At 33.3% G+C, this 11,196-nt stretch overlaps 1 protein-coding gene across 1 annotated transcript; it reads left to right on the forward strand.

The window, feature by feature from the left end:
- Positions 1-1,152: 1,152 nt before the first annotated feature.
- Positions 1,153-7,196, forward strand: LOC140432349 (hexosaminidase D-like). Its single transcript, XM_072520190.1, has 3 exons — positions 1,153-2,540; positions 2,744-2,947; positions 6,698-7,196. Exons 1-3 carry the CDS (start codon positions 1,580-1,582, stop codon positions 7,177-7,179), a joined length of 1,647 nt encoding a protein of 548 aa, XP_072376291.1. The 5' UTR covers positions 1,153-1,579; the 3' UTR covers positions 7,180-7,196.
- Positions 7,197-11,196: the final 4,000 nt, after the last annotated feature.

Raw genomic sequence — 11,196 nt, forward strand, 5'->3', positions numbered from 1 at the left:
GACTTTTTACATATGCATGCGATGTGATACTCCAATTTGTTTGGAACACGCAATAATGACGTGTTCAAATTGCCACAATTTTGAGGAGTCGTAACTTTTTTATTTTTTAATGTATTTTGGCGAACATTTTTTTCTTTAGTTTGTAGAATTTTAAGCTATAAGTTTATTTAGAGCTGTTTGATCAATAAAATTTTTCATAACATCTGAGTGTATTATTGTTCACTTGTATTTTTTGACTAGCATAATTGCAATATGTTGGATAAAATGATGTTTACCATTTAAATATAAGACTTTACAGTACCATATTTAATTTTTTTGAATCATAAATAAGTAAAAAACCAAGATTAACCATTTTAAATTATTAAATTTAAAAATTTTAACTTCCTGCGTTAATTTAGTTTGGGGTATGACATACCCCGGAACACCTCTCGTGCTAATTTATCTAGGCACACTAACGCAGGGTTAATTCTAGACTGAAATTTCCAAGTGATATATCTAAAATTAATGTTTTGATATATTTCCTCTGTTCGTGACAGTGAAAGGGATATCTTAAATTCTCAAAATTGCACAGAAATAGCTCTGATGTAAACAGATCAGGCTAGGCAAGAGATATGCCGTGCAAGTAAGACGGACTTGCGTAGCATGAGACTTGTATGAACTAGATGTAAAGCTGTTTTATGCAATTATTGCAATTTTCTGGATCTTCGATTAAAAGGTTTTCTGAAGTACCAAATTTCTGCCTATTTGTAACCCAGTTTCTAATCCAAATTCGGTCTCTCCGCTTATCATTTCTTTTCCACACGGCTAATCATCTTTTTAACAATACCTTTTAAACGACACCCATTACGGACTCGATTTTATTTCCTCGGTTGGTATATTATTATTGTGTAAGCGACGACGGACGACAATATTACAGTGTGCAAACTTAAAAGTGAAACTGGCGTGTCAAAATATTCTGTTCTGTAAATCTAGTGTAAACCTTCACTGGCTCGCAAACAGGATTGGAGTGGCTACTGGTAAAATTTTACCAGCAAATCCATGCACGTATAAACTCACCTTAAAAGAATATTACTTTGATATTCTGTGGCCAGCCGTGACAGGAATACCAATAGCAGAACACTGAATAACTTTTCATGATTCTGATAGGAGCATTCCATGTGGTCCATCATCCATCCAATGATCCAATCAACAGCATCACAGCTCACAGCAATCACAGATTGGATATTTTGGGTATAATAATAATCATAGATAAATAATATAATTTATAATAATCATTACAAATTACAAGTTGGATAACAATAATATTGAAAACCTATTTTTTGTTTTCTCAAGACAAAATTTATTTTATAATATATGAAAAAATGATTTTCTGGGATTGTGAACTTATTAACCATAAATACTGAAGATCTGATCATTTCCTTCAATTTATTGGTAGAACCAAAACAAAACAACCATATCTGCAATGGAAAAGAGTTATTATTATGATAACCTCTAATGATAAAAAGTGTAAACAATGGTTAAGACTAGCAAATTAATTATAGATTATTGATATGAAGAAATGTTTCGAATATAACTAAAAATGAGAAAAACAAGGCCGCAGCATCGTAGTGTTAAGATAAAATATCCAAATACATATATTATACTTTTTATTTTTGTCCTAGTTATTTGTATATTTTACTTTTCACTGAGAGGCTCAAAAAGCTTAAAAAATGAAGTGGAAGAGGTTCAAAGCAATGAAGAAATCAAGGAACAATTTATTAAGAGAGAAAAACCAATATCTTTCAAAGGGCATAAGGTTGTACATTTAGATTTAAAAGGGGCACCGCCAAAAATAGATTTTTATAAAGATGTATTTCCTTTACTTGCCAGGTTTGGAGCAACTGGAGTTCTTATAGAGTATGAGGATATGTTTCCTTACAAAGATAATTTAATCAATGTTAGTGCCACAAATGCATATACATTACAAAATATTAGGGAAATTAATAGATTAGCAAAAGAGCATAACTTGACAGTTATACCTCTCATTCAAACATTTGGTCATTTGGAGTTTATTTTGAAGCTGAAAGATTATGAGATGTTACGAGAGGTTTCAGAGTATCCACAAGTAATTTGCCCTACACACCAAAAGACTGAACAATTACTAGAAACTATGGTACAACAAATGCTTGCAGCTCATCCAGATAGCCAGTTCATACACATAGGGGCAGATGAAGTCTATTATCTAGGTATTTGTGAACGCTGTACTGATACTATGATCAAACACAACCTCTCAAAGAATCTCTTGTTTATAGCACATATTAAAAATGTTATTAGAATTGTTAAACATTTTAATCCTCATATAACGGTATTAATGTGGGATGATGAGTTTAGATCTTTTACGGATGCAGATCTGGCTAATAGTAATTTAAACAATAATGTTGAACCTGTGATATGGAAATATACTAAAGATGTTTATGATGAGTTAGGTCCGAGCTTGTGGGATAGCTACCAAAAAGTTTTCAAAAATGTTTGGATTGCCAGTGCTTTCAAAGGAGCTACAGGTACATAATATTCTAATTCTTACTTTTTTTATTTTACAGAAAATCTGTTTTTAACAGCATGGATCTTTTATTATATAGTTTTGCAAGCAAATTATTTCAGCAACTATTAGATTCCATGGTAAAATAACCTTAAGAATTTACAATAGTCTTTTGTATGTATTTAATAACTATTGTTAAATATTTATATATTTTTTGCATTTTAGGCAGCAATGAGATTGTACCATATGCAACACATTATCTACAAAATCACCGCAGCTGGATGTCTGTGGTTGCAGAATACTCAAATCAGTTTAATTTTAAAGGTATCATCATTACTGGTTGGCAACGGTATGATCACTTTGCTGTACTGTGTGAACTGTTACCCGTTGGGTTACCAACATTGGCTATGAGTCTCAGAATTTTACTAGGTGAGCTTATTTATCTCATGGGTTGTATTATTAATCATTTATGTTTTATTACATTTAGAACACTGTTGAAATGATTCCAAAAATATAGTAAAGGACAAATTTCATTTAAAAAAGGAAAAAGATAATTTAGACCAAAAGGGATGTATGATATATTTCTTATCTAATCATATTAAAATAATGAAAAAGATGGATAATTATATTAAAAACTTATTAAATTACCTCAGCATATTTCGTTTTGGTGCATAAGGAGTGGGAAAATCTTCAAATCTCTAATCTGATTTTATGTTACAATAGTCAAAGTCTGAATACCACAAGGAGAAATCCCTTAAGAATTCAATGACTAATTTGTTATATACAAAAGCGATGCACCAGAGTGCTGGAAAACTCTGGGGAATTACAGCGTGGGCACAGTATGGGCCTAATGCAGTACGAAGTGAACCTTCAGTACCATAAGGCAGCTTCCACAGAACTTGCTGTTGCTATGAGAGGGTTCCATGCTTGGATACAAGAGCATTGTATATCAACAGCCAAATAAAAGGTCTATTGGGTTTTGGCAGAGAATTTATATATAGCAGATCTGGCAAAATCTTGAGGAGTTATATAATAGTTACTGGTAGGTTTGCAATAAGCCAATTGGCTGCAGTATGATCGGTGTAGAACAAAGGCAACCAGACAAGAAAAAACACATACTAGTGTCACAAAGACCCAATTAAAGTATATTATTTCACAAGAATTTAAAACTATACTTGAGCTTTATCAAGTTAATAAAAATAACATAGTGAAAAAGATATTGATCTTGCAGGAGAAAGAGTTTTCAGATTTATTTTCAAGCAAGATTTCATATGATCAAAGATGGCAATACACTTGGTTTGAGCATGTACAAAAAGAAAATGATGCTTCCAACAGCAAAATTAGAGAATATTTATAAAAAGAACAAATTTTAGTGCTTTAAACATAGTAAAATTTCCTCTTTAGCTACCTCTTTCAAAACTTTTATGCATTAGCTTCGATTTACAGAAAGGATTAAATATGATGACAGCAATATCTTGTGTTCCAATATAGCGACCCTGGCTTCCAAAACCTTGGTAATTTCTTTACATTCTTCCAGTCCCTTGCTTTTTCTCTCTAATTTCTCACGCCTATTTCTTGTACTGCTTTACTGCTTCCAATCATCTTTTCTTTGGATGTTATCTTTTTTCCCATTTCTCCCTCCTTCAGTATTCATTTAACATTTCAGTCCTCTGGCATTCTTATGATGTGACCAAGCCATCTAGTCATCATTATGACCATGATATAAAATGACGTTTAACTATCTTCATTTTTTGAAATTTGGAAATATTTGTAGAAGTCCAAAAAAGGTTTAATACGACATCGAAGATATAAACGCGAGTTGGGAGAAAATTAAAAACAACTTTGAAGAAGCAGCAACAGAAGCTCTAGGATAACGCAAAGTCATACTAAACAAAAGAAATAATAACAATACACCATGGTTTAGAAAAGAAATAAAAGAGAAATGTAAAGAGAAACGAGAGGTCTACACGAAGTACAAAACATCAAATACCCCAGAATCTCGAGACACCTATAGAGGAATACGAAATGAAACAAAGCAGTACACAAAAACAAATATGGAGATTCATAACAAACCAACGGAAAGAAATGGCAGAATTGAAGGAATACAATAACATAACAGCAAGCGAATGGGAAAGATACCTGACAGAACTGTTTAAAGCAAATGAAAATAATAATCAACACAATAACGTACCTGAATTAAGACACAAAATAGAAATAAGTTTTCAGGAAGTAGAAATAGCCATAAATTCACTCAAAAATAGTAAGTCACCAGGATCAGACGGAATAACCAACGAGCTTCTAAAACACGGAGGAGAAAATATAAACCTAGAGATGACAAAACTTATACAAAGACTAATATTGCACTGCAAGATACCAGTCGCATGGAGAAACAGCATAATGATACCAATGCTCAAGAAAGGAGATAAAGAAGACCCCAACAATTATAGAGGTATAAATCTACTGAACACTGCACTTAAGCTTACCACAAAAGTCCTAACCAACAAAATCAATAAACTAACAACTTTATCAGATGAACAACAAGGATTCAGATCCGAAGATCCTGCGTAGACGCCGTTTTTGTACTAAGACAAATCACAGAAATGGCCACCGAGTACAATAAACCAGCATATCTATGTTTTATAGACCTGACAAAGGCTTTCGATCGCATCCAAGTCGAAGACGTCTTACACCTACTGTATAAAAGAAACATATCAATCAATATACAAACCATGGAAAACATCTATTTCCTAATCGAATACAGGCAAAGATAAATGGAAAACTAACACAGTGTATACCAGTACAAAGCGGAGTCAGACAGGGTGACTCGTTAAGCTCACTTCTCTTTAATATAATAATGGACGAAATAATACAAGCAGTACGTAAAGGTTATGGCTACAGAATGGGGAACAAAGAAATCCAAATATTATGTTATGCAGACGACGCCGCATTAATCGCCGAGACTAGCTCCAAAGATCACACACATCTTCAATACAACAGTCAAGAAATACAATATGATAATATACAGCAGAAAAAAACAAATGTATGACAACATCTAAATACCCACTTCGATGTAAAATCGAAATTGATGGGAAAATAATAAAGCAGGAAGCAAGGTTTAGATATCTGGAAATAGATATAACTAGTTACGGAGATGTTGAAGAAGAAGTACGACAACAAAGCTTAAAAGCAAGTAAAGCGGCGGGATCTCTTAATGACACAATCTGGAAGAACAAACATCTAAGACAAGGCACAAAAACAAGAATCTGTAAAGCAGCAATTAAACCCATATTAACATACACGGCGGAGACAAGACCTGACACATCTAAAACGAGACGACTACTAGAAACAACAGAGATGAAAATACTCCGACGAATATCAGGGAAAAGCCCGTTGGATAGGGAGAGAAGCGAAAATACAAGAAGAGCTTGCAATATAGAAGAGATAAATGGATGGGCGACAAAACGGAAACTGGAGTGGAACGAACACATTAGTAGAATGGCAGAGGATAGGATAGTACGAATAGCATGAGATAAGTCACCAAATGGACAAAGTATTGGCAGACCAAGAAAAAGATGGTGCGACAATTTAAACAATTTAGGAGGCTAATATTGAAGAAGAAACAGGCTTTAAAGCCTACATACAAGAAGGAAGAAGAAGAATAAGTTTAAATAATGTTTATAAATGTAAATAAATTTAATTTCGCCAATGAAATATTTTTTGCGATTGTACAAATAATAATTTTTATTTTACCGATCAAGTAAAATACGTTTGATATTAATGCACTTTTAAATAATTTCAATTTTTAAAAACTCTTGAAGTATTTTTCAATATTTATCCTAGGTAGTCATTTATAAGGATTGAATCATTTCAACAATTAATTTATTATTTCATTTAACTAAAATACAATAATTTATTCAAGTTATAATAAATATCTTTAAAAATTACTACCCTCAGGGAATGACTTACAGTTTTCTTTATGGCAGATTTTCTATACAAATGTCTTGTTTTCTATGTCGCAGAAGACTAGCTAGTTTTCGCTATCGTAGTCGCCACGTAAGATACAATAATCGGTAATAATAATTGTAATTCTGATATCACACATAACGAAAACAATGTTCATCCTAATTTTCTTCGATATTACAAATTATAATCTATACTTACTTCTCTTTTACTTTGCAGGTTTCAACGATTCTCCTCTAAGTCCTCCAACAGAAATCGCAAAGTTATTGAAATGTGAACAACCTTATGCCCTCATTGGTCCCGTGTTTGGCAGTCCTAAATGTTCCTTTCCTGGTGGAGACGTCCTTGAGCATGTCATTCATTTTCAACAATTAAAACAAGAATTTGAATCTATTTTGGAAGATTCCCGCATGAAAGGTTGGATGAGTGATTACAACGTTGCCCATTGTTTTACTAACATCAACAATGTCGAATCAGTCACCACTTCCCTTGGAAGGATCAGATATGATTTAAATGAAATTAAATCTCTTCTAACCTCTGCTTTATCGGAGGTGTATGATAAGTATACTGTAGAAGAATGGATAGAAACTTATCTTAAGCCTCTAGAGACACACATCAACTTGTTATGGGACGCCAAAAAGAAACTTGTAGCAAAAACAACTTGGAATAGAAGACCCTTTAATAAAGATTCTTGTAAATAAATATAGTTTCAAGTTTTTTCTGTATTTGATTTATTAAGAAGCAACATTCTCCTAAAAGGCGTCAACATTGCATTATTAAAGATTGCTTTTGCGCTGACCCAGCCAGTCAGCAATTTTACACTTTTGGCCAAGAAACGTATATGCGCCCAATGCTCCCACAAGGAGGGGTGGAACTAGAGAAAGAGAAAGATTGCTTTATTTATTTTATTATTTGAGAATTTGTTATAAAATGAGTGTGAGAATACTTTTATTCATTCTCAAAATAGTTTTGAATAATGAAGTCCTCTAAAGTCTTTAAATAAATTTTCTTTTTTAGCAGCAAATTATTGCCGTTCAGATATTGGGGGTGATACTTCAATCTGGCTAGAAAACACTTTATCTTGTAATGTAATAAGCCTTGACAAATATTTTACTGATAAACATTTTAAAATAAATGGTATTTCAACAATGGTATTTCAAGCATATTTAAATAAAAAGTCAGTATGTATGTTAAATTGCTAATAGATCTCCTGGTAATGTATAATGTTAATAGTTTCTTTGAACCCTTAGAGGCGGTTTTTTAACTAAAATACACTTATTATTATTATTATATAACAAATCAGGGCAGAGGAGCAAACTCCTATTATGCCAAAAAGAAAATATCCTTATAAAACTAATACCAATTATAAAGTTACAATTAAGTACATTATATAAAAATTGTGAAACAATAAGTAAATAATGCGGTCCTAAAATAACACAATCCTATAAATAAAATAAAGCGCTATTAAGTTTATTTTTAAAGATGTTAACACTAGTTGCCGATATGGTGTCTTGATCCAAATTGTTCCAGATATTAAATCTTCTATTTGGCAAGAAGTTCACCCTGGACCTTGTAGTAGTTTGCTCCCTCTTTAATTTGTAACTATGGCCTCTTAATCTTTCGTCTTGATTTATAGTGAATATGGTGTTTAGGTTCCCAAAATTATGTTTTAAGATACCGAAGGACATAATTAGGCCAACTCGAAGACGTCACTGCAGTCGAATGTTGTGAGATGAGCCATGGCTAGTCTATATAACTAGGTCTTACAGGGCCGTATGCCACTCTTATGGCTTTGCGGTGAATATTTTCAAGTAGGATTTTGGTAGGTAGGTACGGACCAAAAACAATTTTGAGTTTGCACGTTTACACACCGACACTATGTAATCAGACCAATTTAAGTCACTATTAATTATCACTCAGAGACCGTTTAAGGGGTGTCCATTAATAAAGTACTGTAGTGATGGGTTATTTTTGCCGATATGTAAAACAACGCATTTTTCAATGTTAAGCGGAAGTAACCATTCTGAGGACCATTTGAATATTGCATCAAGATCGTGTTGAAGAACATGTTGGTTATTAATAATTGGATTCACATATAATTTCGTATCATCAGCGTAAACTACATAGCTATTTAGTCTAGTTACAGAATAAATAACAATTAGGATGCGCACTCTCCGGTGCTGCCTTTGAAGTTTCTCAGCACGCGATCGTCATATTTTAAACGGAAACATAGACTCGAATTGAGAAATTTGTGACAAGATACGACAGAACTGTAATTTAAATTTTTAGAGACTAATAATTTAGTACATTTGAAATAATTTAATCTATTCTTCAACTAAAAGTATTAATAAAATAGTGCATATGCCGTAAATAAATTGAACCGGGTTAATTTTTCTATGCACACCAGATAAAATGTCACTGAACCGCACTGGTTCCGTTTAAAACATGGCTGATTCCGTCTGCGCGTACTTATTTTTTCAAGCAGAGTGGGCATTCTGATTGTTTATTATTCTGTGGTCCAGTCATCAGAGATTTGACCTCTAAAATCATAAGAACAAGTTGAATTTTGCTGAGAATATCACTTTTGGGACCTCAAAAAATATGCAAAAAAGTTAACCACTGTTACCCCCGGCTTTACCCCATAACCCCCTCGAAGGGGGGAGCGGTAAAAATCGATTTACCAAGAATTTGTACGCCGTAGAAAAAATGTTTGAAATAAAAAATTTAACGTAATGTAATAATAAAATAATTTTGAACAAAATTGTTTATTAGCACTTTTTGTGTGGAATGAACTGTTCTGTCATAAACGACACTTGAAACGACCGACGATTTTTAATGTCAGTTACATAACGCACGCGAAATCAATTTTAAATAAAATTTGTATCAACTCGACGGTAAAAATTCGATACCTTTTGATCAGAGTGTCCTATCGACACAAAAATCAAAATGCGTTTTAAAGATGAGTGCAATTTTCGTATAAAATTTTTGAATTTTGCCGCTAATAGGGGAAAGGCACCGAATTCGAGACAGGCGCCTAATTTGAGACACCGTCGTATATTTGTGTACGAAGGGGTGACATCTAGTGAAAATATTGAAAACTGATCATTCTGTGCAGTAGTGGTAGATCTGCTTTTAGTTGACGCTTAGAACTGACCTTTGTTGTTTTGTCAACGTTAATTTGATTTACACATTACATAAATTTTTTTCGGAATTTATAAAAACTTACAATACATCAAGGTAAGATGATTAAATTTACTCCAATTATTTTTTTTTGTTAGTTTAATATTAGTTAATACATTTTATGCAAATTAAACGGTAATTGTGTGGCATACATAACCAGTAAAAATTCGTTTTATTTTTAATGGAAAAATCCTAATTTGAGATACCTGTAGGTTCCAAATTTGAAAGTGTCAAATTAGGACCCCGTGTAAAATTTTTATTTTTATGTGTTTTTTTATTTGTAGATGCCGCCAAAAAATAAAAAATGGAACGCAAATGATATGATACGGGCTGTAAATACAGTAAGAAATAGAGAGATGGGCTATTTGAAGGCCTCAAAAGTTTTTGTAGTACCAAAAGGTACCTTAGAACAATATGTGAAATCAGACAAGACTCCAGAAGAACTCTTCAGGATATCAATTGGCCGCCGACCTATTCTTCCTTTGGAATTAGAAAATGAGTTGGTTGAGTATGCCCCTTACTATGAAGCAACGTTATTTCGGGCTAAGAGCGCGTGATATAAAACGACTGGGATTTCAACTTGCAATACGAAACTCAATACCCCATTTAGCGGAGTCAAAAATCAGCTAAAAAGAAATGGTTTAATCTCTTTCTGAAAAGTCATCCGAAGCTTTCAATGCGTACTCCTCAGGGAATGTCATGTGCTCGAGTAAAATCTTTTACTCCTGAAAATGTATTCAAGTTCTTTGACCTGTATGAACCAGAATATCTTAAGCTTATTAACTCTGCACAACGTATATTCAATGTAGAAGAAACGGGCCTTACAATTGTTCAGCACAAACATAGCAAAGTAATTTCCATGAGAGGGAAGAAGCAGGTTTCGTCACTTACTTCAGCAGAAAGGGGCAAGCTAATTACTGCTATTACATGTATGAATGCTACAGGAGTTTTCGTACCACCATTATTAATCTTCCCTAGAAAAAAATATGAAAACAGAGTTGATGCTAGGAGCTCCCACTGGAGTAGTCGCAGAATGCCATGTGTCAGGTTGGGTACAGGCCGATATTTTCATTAGATGGCTTCAACACTTCATAAAATTCACTAAACCTTCAGCTGCAGACCCTGTTCTTCTCGTCCTTGATGGTCACTATTCTCATACGAGAAACGTTGCTCTAAGATTTGGCCAAACAAAATCATTTGACGATTATTTGCCTCCCACCACATTCTACACATAAAATGCAACCGTTGGATGTTGCTTTTATGGCACCGCTGAAAACTTAATATGCACAAGAAATAGAGAACTGGCTTAGAGAAAATCAGTTGCGAGTATTTTTTGTAAAGCGTATAACAAAGCTGCGACGATGGAAATATCTTGCAATGGTTTCCGAAAAACTGGACTGGTCCCTATTTGTCGCCATATTTTTAGGGACTTTGAATTTGGAATTCAAGAGCACTTAGAAACACAAAACGATAGGGACGAACAAATAATAGAACCAAACCATGAACAACCAAATCATCAAATGCGAGAACATAGAACT

Source organism: Diabrotica undecimpunctata, chromosome 1 (assembly GCF_040954645.1).
Source record: "Diabrotica undecimpunctata isolate CICGRU chromosome 1, icDiaUnde3, whole genome shotgun sequence".
In the NCBI taxonomy this organism is placed as follows: Eukaryota; Metazoa; Arthropoda; class Insecta; order Coleoptera; family Chrysomelidae; genus Diabrotica; species Diabrotica undecimpunctata.